The sequence below is a fragment of the Acartia tonsa genome, chromosome 8 (assembly GCF_053477335.1).
Source record: "Acartia tonsa isolate MP-2025a chromosome 8, ASM5347733v1, whole genome shotgun sequence".
In the NCBI taxonomy this organism is placed as follows: Eukaryota; Metazoa; Arthropoda; class Copepoda; order Calanoida; family Acartiidae; genus Acartia; species Acartia tonsa.
This window is the reverse complement of record NC_137267.1, coordinates 39948081-39968623: the sequence shown is the minus strand read 5'-3', so window position 1 is coordinate 39968623 and position 20543 is coordinate 39948081. Positions and strand designations below refer to the sequence as shown.

The window sequence follows — 20543 nt, the reverse complement described above, 5'->3', positions numbered from 1 at the left end:
GGACTTTGCTAGTTTTAACCAACCAATCAAGATTGAATAATATATCCAAAGTATTTTACAGTCTTATTGCTCCTACATGCATTCCTTTTATGACAATAATTCAAAGTGAGATGGGCCAATGGGATGTGTATTACACTAGTCCCCAAAGTTTTATCATAACGTTTTCTCATTTGTTGGCTTAATAACCTAGGGGACATTAGTGAATTTGATTGAGTGTTCAAACGTTTCAGCCACTAATTTTAATCAAAAAAAGGGGTAGTTTTGTTAATCATCATATGTTTATATACATCATTTTATCGGCCATTGTCTTATCCCTTTCGATCCCTGCAATGATTCTAGAAATCGGTAGCTACCCAATTTTTGAATGTAATATTTAGCCTATCCTATACTTGAAAGATATTTGTAAATTATCCTTTTCTAAACTTAAAATTTGTACTCGTTTGGTTTCAAGCTTTGGGAATTTTAAAATACTTTATAAAATTGATGATTAATATATTCAAGAAAGTTTAGCAAAGTTGGAGTAAGAATTATAAGCTGGTACAGGGAGTGATATCCTGAAGATTTTTTTTTATCTATTTAAATCATCATATGGGGTGAGACAAAAGACAATGTACCATAAATTGATGTACATCCAAAATATTAAAAAAAATTACACTTAACTAATGCCGATTTAATAAAAGTGTCAAACGTTTTGACGCCATCCAATGAAAGATTGTGAAAATTAAAAATGGTTACAAATTTAATTTATAGTCCAATGACAACTCCCTATCGGTTACCCCCATTAACGACTGTTAGGATTTAAAAATAAAATTTTGATTAATAGCTTTAATTGGGCTGTTTAAACAAAAATTACTTGTTATATGATTATTTATTTTTTTCTTAAATGTAAAAAAAATCCGTGAAAATCACTCTTTTATCCCAAACATCTTATATGCACCAAATAAACAAAATAATGATTCTCAATTTACTCTATAAAATGAAAATAGAATAATACACGGCACTGGTGTTGAAAAGTGACTATTCAAGGAAAAACAGACAGCTCAATGGTAGGAATATATTTCTATTAGTCACATTTAATCCTTGTCAACCTACACAAAATTAAAAACTAAAACACAGAAAAGTTTAAATTTAAACGAGTTGCGTTGATATAATTTATCGGGAAATATGTTGATGTTTTAAGTATGTGTAAATCACTCACAAGTCCTAATTAAAGTGTAAAGGGGATTGATGGGAAGGATTCTCGAATCCACGTCATACCAAAGACATCCATAAGTGTGAGTAAGGGGAATCCCTTTGCCCAACATCAGGCGCAGCACATTACCACGCACAGTTAGGATCTCTAGACAAAGAAAGAGGAATCAAAGGGTTGATTATCTGCTATGTACTGTACCACGGGTCTAGCCTCTGTGTTGACAAGTTGACTGTTCAGTCGAGGAGCAACTAATCCATACGAAATAAACTAGAGCATACTCTTGTGTAACATAAGTATCCATAGTGAAAACAATTTGTAAATGCAATAAATATAAGTTACCGTACTTTAAAATCTTTTTACCATTTGGTGATTTTCATCTTGATTTTAATTGTGACACTTTGATGTCAACAAAGCATTTGACTATTAAACCATCCCTAATTCCCATGACTAAAAAGCATATGATCTATAAATCAAACTTGCCCGTCTTTTCGAGTAAAAATAAACCAGCAAGCTGTTTATAGTGCTTTTAAAAATATGACGTCATATATTACAAATGACTAGTAATAGGCCGATACAGAGACTAAATTACCAATGGCAGGCAAGTAAAAATCTTAATTAACCAATGATAAGCCAGTATGAGAAAATTTTCAGCACTTCAAAAAGCTTCATAAACTAATTTTATAAACCTACTAAAATATCGTCTTACTCATGAATATCTTTTTTTAAAACAAGAATAGATATATTTGTAATTTAGACAGAGTAAATTATATTCCACAGCATTATTGTAATCGGTAACATTTCGGCTTGCTGTCGGGAAGTTGTCGGGTTCGAGTGTGAACCACACCGTGTTATACTAAGGACGTACCTAGAAAATGTTAACCACTGTAGCTATATAAGAAATGTTATATCAATAAAAGTAAGAGCAAGATGCCTTAATTAATAAACAGGCACAACTCACTACAATGCACAGTTAGGACTTTGAGACAAAGGGTGCGCAATCAGAGGATCATTGATTAAAAAGATTTATAAAATATAAAAGTTAGAATTTTTAAAAAATATCTACTATAGATGCATTTGTTTGTACTATAACATTTAGCAATTTATTTTTACACTGTAGAAAATAATTATTTGTGTTCAGATCTTTTTACAGTCCACAGGGGTTCTCTATTTCTGGTTCCCTCCAATGAGATTTCCACCCATTCCCAATGGATAGAAACTTGGGGTATGTTGATATAAATGCCTGAAATATAAAGAATTAGTCAATGTGTTTGATTTTACAACAATTCAATTTATCTTTGGACGTCACAAAAAAAGCTTTTCAATAATCAGAAATTTATTGGCGTAAAATGTTATTAAATCTTGATTGGGTTATACAAACAAACAAAGTCCAGTCTTTTCCACCTCAACTTTTCATTTTATTGTCTTATCACTTAAGATCCAAGTTAGGTTAATCTTTCCATTAAAATAAACAGTCCTATGACAAACGCAGGAGTCACAAACGTAGGAGTGGATAAACGCAGGAGTGGACACTTAACCTAACCTAACCTATTTTAAACCATATTTTAGGTTTTTTAAATGCCTAACCCCTGAGGGGGGCTTATTTGAATATTCATATCTTAACCTAACCTAACCAATATAGAAATACTAACTTAAATTAATATTTTAACACTCCTGCGATTGTCCACTACGACGTTTGGGACTCCTGCGTTTGTCCTGGAACCAAATAAACTAAAGTTGCAATCCACGACTATAGCATAAAAAGTAGTGTTAGGTTCGAATCTCGGCCCAAAACTGCGTCATAACCATAGACTTTAAAGTGGTGCTGTCAGGTGAGCGACATAAATAGTTAGAGTAGGGATAATGTTTTTACCCTGAACTCATTACAATGCACAGTTAGGACTTCAATACAAAAGTTTTACAATCGAAGGGTATGCTGTCTAAAGTGCTTATGTCCATATAATCAAGCACACAGCATTTACCTTTGATCTAGTCCAATTTTGATTCCCAGGTTGGCAGATAATTGGCTCCACAGTTTTTCCGTACATCCTGGAATGATTATCAAAAGCTGATTAAACTATTTTAAGTAGATGAAAGGACAAGTAACTTTTTTTTAAAATTTTTACATATTTCTAATATCTCTGGTATTTTTGGTTCAATTGTCAAATTTTTATGGATATTAATATCAAATTAAAATTCTCATTGTTCTCAGCATCCAGTTTAGAATTTACTTTGATCGTCAGTCTGTCGGTCATCATACAAAATATATGTATATTTTAAAGACTTTAAAGTATGTAATAAAGGTTAAGTGATTTTTTCTCCCAAAATATTTTATTGATTTCAATAAATGCTCTTTAAATCTCCTTTTCCGGTTTGTTATCCACAATGATGATTTGTTTGTGCTTCGCTACTTATGGATGTTGTCATCCTTGTTTATTTATGAATTTTAAACAGCTGTAATTTTCTTTTTTTCTAAGAAGGGGGGGGGGGGTAAAGGACAAAGGTTATGTTTTAACTTATTAAATTTTTTTGAATTATTTTTTTTAAAAGTAGGGTAGCATATACAAGCAAACAAGGACAATCATGTACATAAAAAGATTAGTAATGATGAGATAACAAGATATTTGTATACCTGGAATACACCCAAAGGGAAAAGCTAAAAAGCACAGTAAGTGTTCCATATATGACCACTAATGGAAGAACAACATACTAAAAACAAAGATCATCAAGTACAACTAGGTTTTTGAAGCACTCTTAAAAACTGCTATTTTTTTACTTTTAATTAGATTTTACAATGAGCTTAAACATTTTTGACAAAAAATGTAAGTTAAAGGGGACTATTTACATATGAGAGCAAGTGATTCTAAGCATCTTCCAGCATATTTGGTTATATTTGGTTTATCGACTAAAAAGTTTGGTTTCACCATTGTTTTATATGAAAAAAATTTTTTGAGTCCAATATCAACAAATGTTTTGATGAGTTCAAACTGTTGTTTAAAAGCTTTGACATATAAAAAAATATATATTTAATAAAAGGTTTGGTAACTTGTAATATTGTAAACAGTTAAATTAATGTACTTTTGCAATTTACACCATTTAATGCTTTTCGGTTGTGTTATTTTATTTTATCATTTGAACTCAACAAAGCATTTGATGACAATGCCTCAAAGAATGCTTTACATTTCAAAGTTTTTTCATATAATACCATGGTGAAACCTAACTTTTTAGTCGATAAACCAAATATAAAACATAAACATATTATATTCACTAAAAAATTATTATGGATCAATTCTGTAAGGTGCTTAGAATCACTTGCTCTCATTCGTGGATAGTCCCTTTAAATAAAATAACAAAATTTAACCCTTTTAGTAACTTAACCATTAGGCATTTACAAACACTTTTTTGGGTTGCCTTTTTTGTTATTGACTGAGTGTGTTTTATAATAACTTAGTTAATATTACCTCTAGGTAATAATTTGGTGTTTCATTTTCATCACAAATTCGACCAATTCTAAAACAAGGACTATTATGTAAAGATTAATTAAAGATAATTTGAACTATTTGTTTTGTTGTTTATAAAATAATTTTAATACTAATTTGGGGTATGATCAATATAGATGTACATTAATGTACCCAGGGATAAGGGATGGGAAACGTAAGAAAAAATTATTCCAAGCCTATTTTCCAACTAGGCCTAAAAAACTAGTTTTGGGATGATGCAGTAGTTAGATTTGAAAACTATGAACAATGATGAAATAGCTATTATATGAATGCAAAGAAAAAAAGTATAGAATAGAATTCAGGTAGTTGATTCCACCTAGCATAAAATATAATAAAAACTTTTCAAAGAACCAATATGTTAGTGGGTTTAAGTAGAATCCCGTTAAGATTGTCATTACTTCACCCCCCATTTAAAAAAAAGTTTTTTTTTGAGATGGTTAAATCTGATTTATTTTCAAACATTTTAAGGGGGGATCTACTTCACCCCAAAATTTGTATATAGAAATAAACACCGCTTTAGCCCCCCAGCTTTAATAAATAAATTAAGTAGAATTGAATAAGTACATGGGTAACATTCTATCAACTAATTGTTCCATAGCATACATATAAATTAAGAATTAAAAGAAAAATAATTTTACTTTAAAAATTAACAGAAAAGTTGAATTAAGTGTGAAATAATTTTTACCAAAATTAATGAAAATGTTTTTTAACAAAACACAGTACACTTTTTATTTACATATTGAACTAGTTTTGTATTTGTAATCATTTAGGTGGGTTATCAATTCCACATGAAATATAACTTTTAAATTGTCTAAAGACATGAGTTTTTCACATTGTTCTGAAGTATAAAATGTTGAATCCTACGCAGTCTTCAAAAAACGATCTCTCTGTTTATGTTTTGCTATATGGACATTTATTAATGTGTAGATTTAATAATAAGTTGATGTGATTGAACATCATATATATTGTTGTCATTCTGATAGCAGAAAATTTCCATTGTTGTCATTCTAATAGCATAAATTTATGTTTGCTTGAATTAATTTAGCCAATTAGGAACTGGGGGAAGCGTTGGTTATTAATTAATTGGTTAATGCTAAAAGCAAGTTTCAGGCTATTGGATATTAGCCTACAGCCAATAATGAACTGGCGAAAATGAGTTGATTTTATAGGCAAAAAAGAAAAGTTGCCCCATCACTTTAAAAAGGAGGCTGAGACCTAATTTTCGGTCAGGTTTCCTATCCCTTATCCCTGAATGTACCTTCCATTGTCTTATAACTTAAGATCTCTGCAGATAAATAGTGTTAATAAATAAGTGATGTTTAGATCCACTAGGATAACATGATATTTCTGGAATTACTTACTGGAGACCAGTGATTTTTGATCCACTAGGATAACATGATATTTCTGGAATTACTTACTGGAGACCAGTGATATTAGATCCACTAGGATAACATGATATTTCTGGAATTACTTACTGGAGACCAGTGATATTAGATCCACTAGGATAACAAGATATTTCTGGAATTACTTACTGTAGACCAGTGATATTAGATCCACTAGGATAACATGATATTTCTGGAATTGGATCTATTTCCATTTCACCTGAATATTTTAGATTTTTCTTGCAATGTCTGTATATACAAAAATAGTAGATTATTTCAATTCATGCTAGGTTTGTCAGTTCCAAGAGAAAGGAGAGGACTTTAGACAGTAAATTAATTTGATCAACAAATCTTAATAATTCACTTCCTTTTGTTGGCTGATAAACTTTGTAAATAACGAAATCTTGATTAGCAGGTTCAAACTAGCAGTGTAAAAACTTACACCAAATCATTTTTAAAAATTTAAACAGGGAAGTTTTGTTTATCATGAATGAACAGTATATTGTCTTGTCCTATCCCTTTTAATCCCAAACCTAAAAAGTTATCAACAAGGGATGAGAAATTGAAATTAAAGGGGACTATCCACGAACCAGAGCAAGTGATTCTAAGCATCTTCCAGCATTGACCCATAGTATTTTTTTAGTGAATATACTAGGTTTATGTTTAATATTTGCTTTATCGACTAACAAGTTAGGTTTCACCATGGTTTTAAATGAAAAAAACTTTGAAATGTAGAGCAATATCATCAAATGCTTTGTTGAGTTCAAAGGACAAAATAAAATAACACTGCAGAAAAGCATCAAATGTTGGAAATTGCAAAAGTACATTAATTAAACTGTTTACAAGTTACCAACCCTTTTTCTAAATATACATTTTTAATATTAAAATTTATTTTGTGTCAAAGCTTTTAAACAACAGTTTGAACTCATCAAAACATTCGATGATATTGCACCAAACAATGCTTAACATTTCGAAGTTTTTTTCATATTTATAAAACCATGGTGAAACCTAACTTTTTAGTCGATAAAGCAAATATTAAACATAAACTTAGTATATATACTAAAAAAATACTATGGGTCAATGCTGAAAGATGCTTAGAATCACTTGCTCTGGTTCGTGGATAGTCCCCTTTAATTTCAATTTCTCATCCCTTGTTGATAGCTTATTAAAACTATTAATTAACAAATTAAATATTTTTACTTACCATTTTTAATATTTACCACAATGTAAACCACAGCAACAACTCTGCAAAACAAGAATTTAGAATATTGTTGTTTCAAAGCTAAAAAAAAAATCTAGAAAAGCCAAAAGATCAGAACGTCAGACAGACAAACATATATAAGTGTATAACAACAGCGCAAATGGTATACAAATATCATTTAGAAGTCTAAAATAACTGTTTGAAATCAATAGGACAATCCAAAAATGTCCAAATTAACTATAAGAGCTATCCATTACAGATAAACATATGAAAAATTGAAAAAGCTTTCCTGTGAAAAACTTTACAATTACTAAATCATTAAAACGTAATAAAAATACAATACCCTGATGTAAATGTGACTAGAGTGTTAGCAAAGTAGAATGCTAAAATCTGGGGTAGGTACAAATATCCAGGACCTTAAACAAGTATGTCCATAAGTAGCGCAGTGATAGTAAGCTAGCAGTTGAAAGCACAGTAGAAATCAAGTTTATGTTATTTATTTAAAATCCGTCAAAAAACATAGCTTATTATTTTTCCAGACAAAGTTATGTTCGGTCATTTAGTGCTAGTTATAGAGTAGCTGCGCTAACACATTTTATTTAACGGAAATGAGAGCATAGGTACTAAACAATATGTACAATGATTTTACCTGTAACAACTCCTTTCTCAATGTGTTTGAATGCAATGGTAGAAAATAATGATCCTAAACAGAAATTCTTTTACAATTGGTATTAATACCCAACAAACAAAAATGTTTTGAAAATATGTTTTATTCTATTCAGCAAGCGCAAAAATAAATTTGGCAGGGGTTATCCCCCTAAATAAATCTTAAAAATCAAAAATAAGAATTTAAAGGGAAAAAATAAATGATAATAGTTTAAAATTTTACCGATAGATGTCCAGGATGTGCATATGATATGTGTTTTATTGATGATTTTAGCTAATACCCATGATAGAACAATGGTCACACTCCAAAGTACAAGGATATATTCCCTGAAAATACAGGAAATCTTTATCAGGGACAATGGACGATAAATTGATGTGCATACCCAATGTTAATACACAAAATATTTCTAGTTCTGTAGATGACAATTAGTGGTTGAAAACACTCAACTTGATAAAGCAACCAATCAAAATTCATTAAAAGTCTCAAAGTATTTAAGTCAACGAATGAGATAGCTTTGGGGACTAGTGCAATAAACAGCCTAGTGTCCCCACTCTCTCTCTCTGAATCTTAATACAATTAAATAAGAACCATATCGGTTTAGTGGTTACTGAGATCTTTAGTTGAGACATAAAAAACCTTACTATTTATATTTTAGGATAATACCTGAGAAAGGCAATAATGATACCATACATGAGAGTTCTGAACAAAACATGAAAAAGAAATACTGGTGCGGCTATCAACATCTTAAAATAAATATTTTTTATAGATTTTTTTTAGCTAAAAGAGATAAATTGAGGCCACAGAAGCCTGTAAAAGCTTATGGTCAAAACTGTAAAAAGACTGTCTTGGAATTTGGGTACTAAAAATGCAACTTTTCTTATTTTGGCTAACTTTAGAGGTTTTGGGGACTAAGGCACAGGGATAATCTTTTCTTTGGACAGTAACTTTAAAGGTAATTAGGCACCTATCTATAAATGGCCTATAATGTGATTCATCATTCAACCTATTTTTTATTATTTCCATGAAAATTGTGGAATCTTCAGTAATTATCCTGTTAATTTATTATTCAAGATTGATTCAAAACCTTACCTTAGTAAAAGAAGGGTTATGTTGTGTGACTTCTATGAAATGATTTTCTGTGGATGATTTGGTAATACTCAATATTGATACTATGGCTGCAATCATTGGAATCCATTCTGAATAAGAAACATAAATTTTCTTCTTAAATCCAAATATCTACATATAATTACAGACGATTTTAAGGATGGTAACTTAGCTTATGAAATAGTTTACCAAAATCTCCATTGTCTTGATAGAAGCCTCTTGTGGCAAAGAAATATGTATTTAGCATGAGTTGGGGAGCTGATTCAGACATTCCTTCTAGACACTATGATATTAAGAAATATAAGTTTAATATGAGTTGGGGAGCTTATACAGACATAACTTCTAGACACGATAATATTAAGAAATATAGGATTAGTATGAGTTTTGGAGCTGATTCAGACATTCCTTCTAGACACGATAATATTAAGAAATATAGGATTAGTATGAGTTTGGGGAGCTTATACAGACATAACTTCTAGACACTTAAATATTTAGAAATATAAGTTTAGTATAAGTTTGGGAGCTGATTCAGACATTCCTTCTAGACTCGATAATATTAAGAAATATAGGATTAGTATGAGTTTTGGAGCTGATTCAGACATTCCTTCTAGACACGATAATATTAAGAAATATAGGATTAGTATGAGTTTTGGAGCTGATTCAGACATTCCTTCTAGACACGATAATATTAAGAAATATAGGATTAGTATGAGTTTGGGAGCTGATTCAGACATTCCTTCTAGACACTATAATATTAGGAAATATAAGTTTTGTATGATTTGAGGACTTAAATCTGATGTTTTTTGGAGTCACAAAGTGTTTTTTAAAAAAATGAAAAATACCTTGAAAAATATGGAGTAGATGAAAATCTCATCTGATTTTTCCTTTCTATTTGTCTTGTTCAAGCAAATGGCATATCCATATCTGTAAAAAGCAAGCAAAGTAATGTCCATGAGCAATTCAATTAGTACTACCGAGATTGTCTATAGTACAACAAAAGTATTTATTATTAGAAATAGTTTAAAGCCTTAACATCTTATAACTTAACTAAATGAAAACAAAACTCTGAAACTATTGATTTACATATTCAATTCATACATGTTAACTTACATTATAGGAATGAAAAATGGGTTCAGGAGTCCTCCTACGAGAAGGGCCAAAGCTCCTGTCTTGATTGAAGTTACCCTAAAAAAATCAAATTCAAAAGATGTCCTTAAAACATGTTTGATGTAATTACAGTATTTTTTTTTAATAAAAAGGAAAGATTACAATTAATGTTATTCTTTCAGTTAGGCGTTGATTTTTTAAAGTACAAACGGATATTTAAGATTGATAAGAATTGAATGTAATTTAAGTGCACATGTAATAATTACATAAACTGAATAAATAAATAAACCGTATAAACTACCTAATAAAGCTTTGATTTTTTAAAATACAAACGGATATTTAAGATTGATAAGAATTGAATATAATTTAAGTGCACATGTAATAATTACATAAACTGAATAAATAAATAAACCGTATATACTACTAATTAAAAGTACAAATAAAGCTTTGTCCTTATCTAAAAATGGACAGAGGGAGGTTAAATGTCCAAATTTTTAGACCATAGCACTGTGGGGCAAATCATAATGAATTATTACAGGGCTATTTTAGTGTTTTTGTGTAGCATAAGAAGGTTTTCGAGGTAAAGATCTTTTTTTTAACATTTTAGATACTTAGCAGGGTTCGGAAGCCGCGCGTAAGCCGCGTGTAAGCCTCAGTAAAATCTTCATTTTATCACTATAAAATTCAGCTGGATGTATAAAACTACTCTTTAGAAGACAATCCTTCTTTCTGAAATTTCTTTTTCTGCTCACAAGCAGGTTTAAAACTGAGTATTATGCGCGGCTGAGGCGCGGCTTCCGAACCCTGAATTACTTAGAATGATTTTGAAGACTTAGGGCCTAGAAGTAAGAAGCATAACCCCTTTTAAAGAGGACAAATTGATTGTTTATTACACTAGTCACCAAAGTTTTCTATATATTTTCTTAACCGTTGCCTTGACAACTTTCGGGACTTTTAATGAATTTTGATTGGATGATTCATTAAGTTGAGAGTCTAAACGTATCAACAAATAATTGTAATCTACAGAAGAGGGAATTTTGTGTATCGTCATTGGGGATGTACATAAATCTATCTGCCATTTTCTTCTCCCTCTAGATCCCTACCATTTTGTGTATTTAAAATATTTACCTCAATATATAAACTCTAAAGAGTATCCAAATAGTAAACAACACTCCTGGCAGCCAAACTAATGCTAAAAATTGATCATTACAACAATATCTTTTTAGGGTCCTAGGACAAACGCAGGATAGAAAGTATCGTTATAGTAGCCAGCCTGAAGCACAATTTTTTAGAGTAGACGAAAACCTGGTGCAATATCCAATCCAAGTAATTATTTATCGATTGAAGTAATAGATATTTACATTTTACCCCCATTTTAGAAGGATATCGTCCTGAATAATTTAATTTTGTAATACTCTTTGTCCTTTCTTCACAATAATATTATATCTTGGCGGATTTTTGTAATACTAAACTAACGGGTACTATCTCTGCCAGCTCTTGGACTTCTATCCTAGCCTTACAATAAGGAAGACGAAGAAAGTCGCTCAAAAAAATTCTGTCGTCATAAAAATGAGCGATAAGGAGAGGAGGAGTGGGAAAGAAAACCCCTAAAAAAGAGTTGGATAATCCATCATTTTTTTGACGTCACATACTGTTTTTGAGCGATTTTCTTCGTCTTCTACAATAAGCATCAAAACATGCTATTTAGGAAAACCGCCAATTATTCAAACCTTACCAATTGCCACGTGACCTATAGTTGAATGTCCTTCGTTGATGAGTGTGTACCCTTTAAAAATAAGAGGTTAATTAGAGGAAATCTGGAAAAAGAATATGTTGTGACCGCTCTTTTTATCCCAGCTTCTATTAAAGCTAGAGAGCCAAAAATTTTGTTACAGCTGTATTCATAAAAATATTTAGAATATCTAACAGTCAAATTCAATTAGTCCTATCAAGTCACAGCCACTATTACCAATCAACTTTTAACAGCTGTAGCCGCTGTAATACTCATTCAAACAGCTTCTAGAAAAAATCTTAAGTAAAAATTGCAAACTATCTTTGTAGATTTACGGAAATCTGTTTTTTTTTAGAGAGAATCAGACACCTATAGCCGCAGCCACACTATTGTTTAGTCACTCTCATCCACAACCTTATAAGAAGGCCGACCCCTTTGCAAGAGGCAATTTACATCAAGATATATAGTAACGAGATAAAAAGCAAAGTTGCACAAACAATCATAAACACTTTAATCTGCTTGTACATTGTAGTAAATATGCTTACAGTAAACCATTATTTTTTAAAGAAGTTTACATTATGACTCAGAAACTGATTTCTACATTTTACTTTTCTTTGTGCAATCTACTAATAGACAAAATTTTACTTGTTTCATATCCTATGATATAAATTAGTTTTTTTGTCTAAAGCTAAAAAATCTCGGATATTGATAGGCTGTACTTTTCAGGGAAATTATTTGAATGTTTTGGGGCGGTTTTAGGTTATCTCCTGACTTCTCCTACCCACCCCTAGATGATAGGGGTGAGGCAAATATTATGATATAAAGTGAAAAGAATTACCATTATAAAGATCTGTGCCAGCATCAGCCATGACCAGGAGAATGTCAAAAATCACAATTTTCAATATCTTTATCATTGACATCTGTAGCAAATATTATCTTACTTTCCTTTATTATGTGTATTTTAAACAGCTTTCTGCGGATATTAAAATGAAAAATTATAGGGTTAAAACCAGTTTTGTTAGGCCTTAGAAACCGAGAACCAGTTGTAATATAATCCACTGGATATTTATCATTTTCAGTATGGCTTCCAAACCGATATATATCCGTTGGGTTAGAACCAGTTCTCAGCCATACCAAAAAAGTTATGTATATCATCATATCACACAAAATTTCCACGAATATTAAAATTATTACCAGTTTTGTTGCCCGCGCCTTTAACCCCTTTAGGTTAAAAAACTGGTTTTGATTTTATAATTCTATTTTAATATCAGCGTAAAGCTGTAAAGTATTAAGTAAAGAAGTAAATAGATAATTATTGATATTCCTCATCAGCTTGCTTTGCGTTTCTCATCTTTGATTTTAATTTTTCGAGCTTTGTTATCTTTTCGGAACCTAAAAAAAGTATTAATCTTAACAAAGAGTTACAAATGTCTAAATTTACAGATTCAATTAAGTTCTCGACTTTAAGGAACCTTTTTATTAGTTCAGGGAAGTTTTCAGACTATTTAATTCTAAGATTTAAATCTTGGGATGGTTTTTGCTTAGTTACTGCCTTAATCCTAATAAAAAAGATTTAGGCAGGCCTTTATATATCTTCTCAGAGCAAGGAGTAATAAGACGCACTTTCAACTCAAGAAATTAAAGAATAAAATATTTTTTTACCTTTATCAGTATTTGTGTTATCAAATAACTTTTCACTCTTATTGCCTGTATGTTCTTTCATTCTTTTCGTTTCTACTTATATATTGCCAATTATGCAAAACACGGAGAAAAATTTACTTTAGAGCAGTGTCATACAATTAACATTAATCTTGGTAAAATAGGGAAATCACAAAACTTTTAAAATCACGCAACCTTTAAAAACACAAAAACTTAAAAATCTAGGAATCGATCTAGCACCGCAAATAATACACAAATCTTGAAACTTTATGGAAATATGTAAAACATGAACATATTCAATCCCTGATAATTTCAGCAGTCAATCCTAAAAAGGAATAGAAAAAATCACGAAAACCTAAAAATCTAGGAAACGATCCAGCACCCCAATAAATAAATAAATCTTTAAAAAACTTCGTGGAATTCTGTAAATGTGGAAAGTAAAATTAATTAACCCCTGAAAATTTCAGCTCTCTATCTTGAAAAGGAGTTGAGAAAATCGCAAAAACATTAAAATCTAGGATTCGATCTAGCAACCAAAATAACAGACAGACAATACAATGTGTAGATTAGATAGGCATATGCCATAGGATTCTTCACTAAAAATTTCAGCTGTCTATCTGTAATAGGAACCGAGAAAATCACGTTTCCCCCACTTCGTGACTGACATATGGACAGACGGACGGACGGACATTGTAAATTATAGAGTAGCTTCGCTACTAAAAATCCATGGCTTAGTTGTCTATAAATTTTAAGTTTAATATCAAGTAGTAAGGTTTATTTGATCTAAAGCTTAAGATTTCAATAACTGCTAAAATGATCGAGTTCTCCATTTTAAGGAATCTTGACATAGGTTCTGGGATGGTTTTATGTTATTTTTTTATTTAGCTATGGAATGGTTTTAGGCTAGTTTAAAATTTTATTCAATATCTTAAAATAGTGATTTATACCTAATAAAGTCACTTTGTCAAAGTTAATAGATTATAACTAGCTTTAGAGCACAATTTAATTCACAAATAATTGATATCAATACCAGTATAGATTTTAATTGAAAAAAATCAACTAACTCTTTTTAGCATTGCAATGATGTAATATAACTTGATAAATACTTTAAATGGCTTGACTCATTCATTATAAAACAAAATTCATCCATTTTTTAACAAGGATAAAAACACTCATAAGGAGTAGAGCTAATAAATAATCTAGCAACCATGAAATGTATCAATAATCACCCCCCCCCTTCCATCTTCAATTTCATTTTTAAAAAGAAAAGTAATTGAAAATGGGGGAGGGGGCATTTTTTTCCATGGGTGATATCTCTCGGAAGGGTGTTGGTACCCTCAGCCAAAATTTTTTAAAATCATTCCAGGACCTATGAGAAGCTATAAAGAAAACCATTTCGATTCAGTGGTTAGCAAGATCATTCGATACAGACAGATAGACATCCTGTTACTTTTATATAAAGATATATATATATCCCTGTATCAAGATTCAAGATAACTTGGTCTTGTTGCATTATCAACTAAAACTGTTTTTGCATTTTAAAACTGTTTTTGCATTTTAAAGTGATTGAGAATCTAATTCAAAACTTAACAGTGGTTTAGAAGGGGTTAATATAAGCAGCATTGAAAAGCATTTTTCTAGATAAGATTAGTTAAACAACGCTTCTTTAAGCACCATATTTTTATAGGAATATTGGTGCTAAAAAGAAAATCTATAAATTTTTCTATAAAAAAAACATATAGGATTACAAAAATGTAAGTGGTCAATGTTATTTATTAAGCTGAAGCTTCTACATGGATGCTACAAGAACGATACTAGCTTCCCATACCCTTTAAATTACATTGAGTATAAAATACGTTCTGTAAAGACTGTAAGAACCAATCAAACCTGTATTTATCATAGATCTTAAGGGATAAGACAATGGACGTTAAATTGATGTATAACCCCAACGATGGCAAACAAAATAACTTCTTTAGATTACAGCAATTATTATATTGAAAAGTTTGGACACTCAACTTTATGAAAGAAACAATCAAAATTTAATAAAAGTACCCAATTTTTCCAGTCAATAAACTTTGGGTACAAGTATAATTAACATTTCAATGACTCCTTCCTCCCTGTGCTAAGCTAATTATAGTTTGGTCAAGGAGGGATGGTACATCTTGATTGATTTGATCAATCTAGCAATGTTTAAACTTTTCCACCAATAGTTTTAATCTTCAGAAGGGACAATTTTGTTTTTCATCATTGTATCATATTTATAATGCAATTAGTATATCTTAATTTATCGTTCATTGTGTTATCCTTGAAGATCCCTGAAAAATACAGGTTTAATTGGTATTTTACAGATGAAACTACTGGCACATTATTTACGAAAAAAACATTTTTCTGCATGAGGTCTCAGATTTTGATAAAAACTTCCAGTCCCCTTCATTTGGTCATAAAACTAAGGGCTGGGTGATTTTTAACCTTTTTAATCCATTTAAAGTCCGATTTTTCGCGCATTTTCTCACTGTGGTGTTTTCACAATGAAAAAAGGCATTTTTTCATGATTTTCAAGTTTAAAATTTTTACATTAATTTTCAACTTACAGACATGTTTTATATATCAAATTAATCACCCAGATGGGTACAATATAGAATTTGTCTTTAAAATCACAAAAAACATGAATTACAGGGTGTCCCAAGAAAAATGTCAAAACAGGTTTTTTAAACTTTTGACACTGCACTGTGAGGAAACGAAGTTTGCCCATTTCTTGCCTTGAGAGTGAATATCATCCATTTTACAACACATATGAAGTAAATTTGGCGTGGTAACTCCAAATTTGGACACCTGAGAAATTTTTTAAACACCCTGTAAAAGTGATTTTTGCGTCTGTAGAGCTAAAAATTGGTCCAAATTGATTATTTTTTTTCAAATTAGCATACAAAGTATCTAAGTGTGTTAGGCCATAGTGTTTTCTGACCAGATTACAATTTTTATATTTCTTCATTTTTGTACAACTTTACAAGGCACATAATTTGTTCTTTATACATCAACCGCCTCCGACGAACCGTTTTGCCATTATTCACCGCCATAGGCGGAATTTTGACCTTTTTTACCGTTCTCGAGGTTTTAACGGGCATTTTTGGTAAGAAGGCGTTGATTTATCAAAATCACTCTGAAATACTTTTGTTTAGGCTATTTTATTTACTAAATTTCATGTGAATTAAAAAATTTTGTGCATCTAACCGTTTTTCGTCAAGATGGATTTCAATTGTTAAAACAAGTGAATGAAGTGAATATAATATTAATAATTGATATAACATTAGTAATAAAAGAAACATAAATCACGTCCATTTAAAATTCCTTTTGACAAAAATGGGTTGGATATACAAAAATTTTTATTTCACATGAAATTTAGTAAATAAAATAGCCTAAATGAAAATCAACGCCTTCTTACCAAAAATGCCCGTTAAAACCTCGAGAAAGGTAAAAAATGTCAAAATTCCGCCTTTGGCGGTGAATAACGGCAAAACGGTTCGTTGGAGGCGGTTGATGTCTAAATAACAAATTATGTGCCTTGAAAAGTTGTACAAAAATGAAGAAATAGTCTCTGGTCCTAAAACGACTCCTTCCCCCCAAACCCAGCGAAACTTTAAGAAAAAAAGGTAGCATGCTACCTTTTTCGATATCTATAAGAGTAGCATTTTGGCGAACTTTTGTGAGCTCGTATGATGGTAGCTAGCTAGTATTTGCGAGCTCCTACACTAGTAGCTTAATACCTCATAATTTATTAGCTTTTCAGCTAACATTGGCGATCTCGTAAATACTAGCTGAAGAAAAAACGCGATGTCGCTTAAATGTAGCATTTTATATAGTTAACAAACATTTACAAACAAACACACAATCAACCCATGATCAAAATTGATAGGAGAGAAATATAGTTTATAATTTTGCCACTAGGGACTCAAATAATTTGTAAAGATTGTTTTAAATCATCTGTTTTTAAACTGAAAACAATAAAAAATGGTAAAGCATAAAATTTTATAGTGTTGATAGTCTCTGGTAAAAAAATTATTTTTAAAAAGGCTTTCTTTTTTTGAAATCACAACAAATATATAAAATTATCTTAGTGATTATTAAATTTAGCCAATTCCTATATGATCTTTACACTACAATGTAAAAATTAACTTTTATAAAATGGAAAGATTAAAATGGGTTATGAAGGAAAGATAAATCTGGTATACTCTCTCTCTCTGTATATCTCTTTCCCTCTCTCTAACTCTTACCCCCATCTCTCTCTCCCCCTCTCTCTATCTCTTACCACCTCTCCTCTCTGTATCTCTCACTTCCTTCTCTCTCTCCCCCTCTCTATATCTCTCTTCCCCTCCCTCTCTACATCTCTGGAACCCCTCTCTATATATCTCTTCCCCTCTCTCACTGTGCCACACTTCCTAAAAATGGCCTAGTTGCCCCTACCCCTCCCTATATGTCCTTTGATTCGAGCATGTAAGAGTTCGTATAAGAAATGTTTCGAGTCGCCGTCGAGATCTCCTTTGACGCATTTTTAATTTGTGCTACTATTGTGCGACTTCGCTTCATACTCTGCTACGATATCGATGGCGACCTCGCATGCTACCTTTTGCTTGAAAGGACGATTTTCCAACGTTGTTCGCCAAAAAATTAGGTGTTAATTCATGGCGAATGGGATTCGAGGTAGCATAGGACTCGGTACATATATTGCACGAGCTCGTAGGTGACTCCACGGAGAAATGTCTTGCTGGGAAAAGGGGCAAAAACCACCATTTTTTAAAAACATGCACAGGGTGTCCCAAAAGTGTGTAAATTTGTAAAATAGGCAAATATTATTGTTATTATTCAAAATCTGTATCTATATGACAGTTTTAGGTAACCAAAAAAAACAAAAAAAAATTTAAAAAAACAAAAAAAAAATTTCTTTTTTTTTGAAAATACAGGGTGTCCAAAAAATATATAAATTGTAATCTGGTCAGAAAACACTATGGCCTAACACACTTAGATACTTTGTATGCTAATTTGAAAAAAATAATCAATTTGGACCAATTTTTAGCTCTACAGACGCAAAAATCACTTTTACAGGGTGTTTAAAAAATTTCTCAGGTGTCCAAATTTGGAGTTACCACGCCAAATTTACTTCATATGTGTTGTAAAATGGATGATATTCACTCTCAAGGCAAGAAATGGGCAAACTTCGTTTCCTCACAGTGCAGTGTCAAAAGTTTAAAAAACCTGTTTTGACATTTTTCTTGGGACACCCTGTAATTCATGATTTTTGTGATTTTAAAGACAAATTCTATATTGTACCCATCTGGGTGATTAATTTGATATATAAAACATGTCTGTAAGTTGAAAATTAATGTAAAAATTTTAAACTTGAAAATCATGAAAAAATGCCTTTTTTTCATTGTGAAAACACCACAGTGAGAAAATGCGCGAAAAATCGGACTTTAAATGGATTAAAAAGGTTAAAAATCACCCAGCCCTTAGTTTTATGACCAAATGAAGGGGACTGGAAGTTTTTATCAAAGTCTGAGACCTCATGCAGAAAAATGTTTTTTTTTCGTAAATAATGTGCCTACTTTAAAACAAAAAAAAAATTAGTAGCAAAGCACTTTTTTTATAAATGATAAAAATATTAGTTTTAGGCTTTTTAAGGATAAATATTATGTATAGTACCCAAACTGGTGGTTTGGACCAACCAATTAGGATTCAAAAAAAGTTCCGAAAAAATTTAATTATGCCAACTGAAAAGAATTGATAACGGGTTTATCAAACGTTTGGTACATACTAGCTTAAAAATAGCACTCCAATGTCCCCTCCCTCCCATATAGGTTTGAAGATTATTCCACAATAATTTGGCCTCCTAGGCAGAATCGCACAATGACCGAAAGAAATTTTAATGGACTAACACAAAAAAACTACAAATATACTTTTAAAGTTTGATTAATTGCCCTCTTTAAAATCTTATCACAAAAGGACAGTTGAATATAAAAGACGACATTTAGATATTTGTGTACACTTTCATCAAGTGTTTGGTCCGAATTTTTTAATTTAAATTTTTCTTTATAATATTTTTCATGAAACTATTTTTATTTTATTAAAAGGATTTATTTAGTTCTCTAAGTAATACTTATGCATTAAAATAAATTTAAGGTTTATAATGGAAAAATTTTAAATAATAATTTTAGGTTAAAAAATCCGGTTGTTACGTGTTCTATTATAAGGTCAGCTGTGGCAAGTTAAAGCAAACAAATTTAAATATCTCCGAACATATAAGCCTAGACAAGTGTTTTTAAAGTAAAAGTGATTTTAGTCTATTTAAAGTTATTTTTTATATAATATTATGTAACATTTCTTTATTGTTTATCTAGATTTATGACTGTTTCTTTATATTTTTGTAGCTTTTAAATTCTATTATTATAAACTTTTTATTTTTAACGTATGTCAAAATCTTTAAATCTTTCTTAACCCTTAACGGTCGGGGGGGGGGGGGGGGGCGTTGAACGCCCCCCCATCCGGTTTTTTCTATCTCATTTTCTGTGTGTGAAAGATAAAGAGCCCAAACTGCTTGACTTTTTAAGTATGGGTATGACACATAACTGAGAGTTGGAATTTTTTGAATATCTCCATCCTGGCGGGCACAGGATGCCAGCAAACCTGGCAGGGTCATCCAGGTAAAGAGCAAAAATATTTTTTTGACTAAAACAAAGCATTTTATCATACCAAAATACTAAAAAATCCTCTAGTAGTTCATCCTTATATGAAATACAGGTGTTCAAGTCTTTTTCAGGTTCCAGGTATGATCCTGCAGGTCCTGATCCTCCAGGTCTCCAGAAATCTTTAAAATGCTCCTGTGGCCGCAATTTTTGACTTAGAGACTTCAAATTTTAAACTTAAGCTTTTCTCACATGTCTACACAACGTATTAAAATTTCATGAAGATCCGCCGCCGTTTTCCCGCCGACCGCCGACTGCGGCGGCT

General features: G+C 31.1%; 1 protein-coding gene across 1 annotated transcript; it reads right to left on the bottom strand.

Annotated features, from left to right (window-relative positions):
• Nucleotides 1-2080: 2080 nt before the first annotated feature.
• On the bottom strand, nucleotides 2081-12844 carry LOC145326938 (uncharacterized). The gene is made up of 17 exons (XM_080170388.1): nucleotides 12721-12844; nucleotides 11886-11936; nucleotides 11279-11342; nucleotides 10154-10228; nucleotides 9886-9967; nucleotides 9233-9326; nucleotides 9029-9135; nucleotides 8603-8682; nucleotides 8162-8265; nucleotides 7922-7975; nucleotides 7616-7688; nucleotides 7276-7316; nucleotides 6222-6291; nucleotides 4651-4699; nucleotides 3822-3898; nucleotides 3172-3238; nucleotides 2081-2432 (listed from the first exon to the last, which is right to left on the bottom strand). The coding sequence occupies exons 1-17, from the start codon at nucleotides 12800-12802 to the stop codon at nucleotides 2337-2339; spliced, it is 1266 nt and encodes a 421-aa protein (XP_080026514.1). The 5' UTR covers nucleotides 12803-12844; the 3' UTR covers nucleotides 2081-2336.
• Between the last annotated feature and the right edge of the window lie 7699 nt (nucleotides 12845-20543).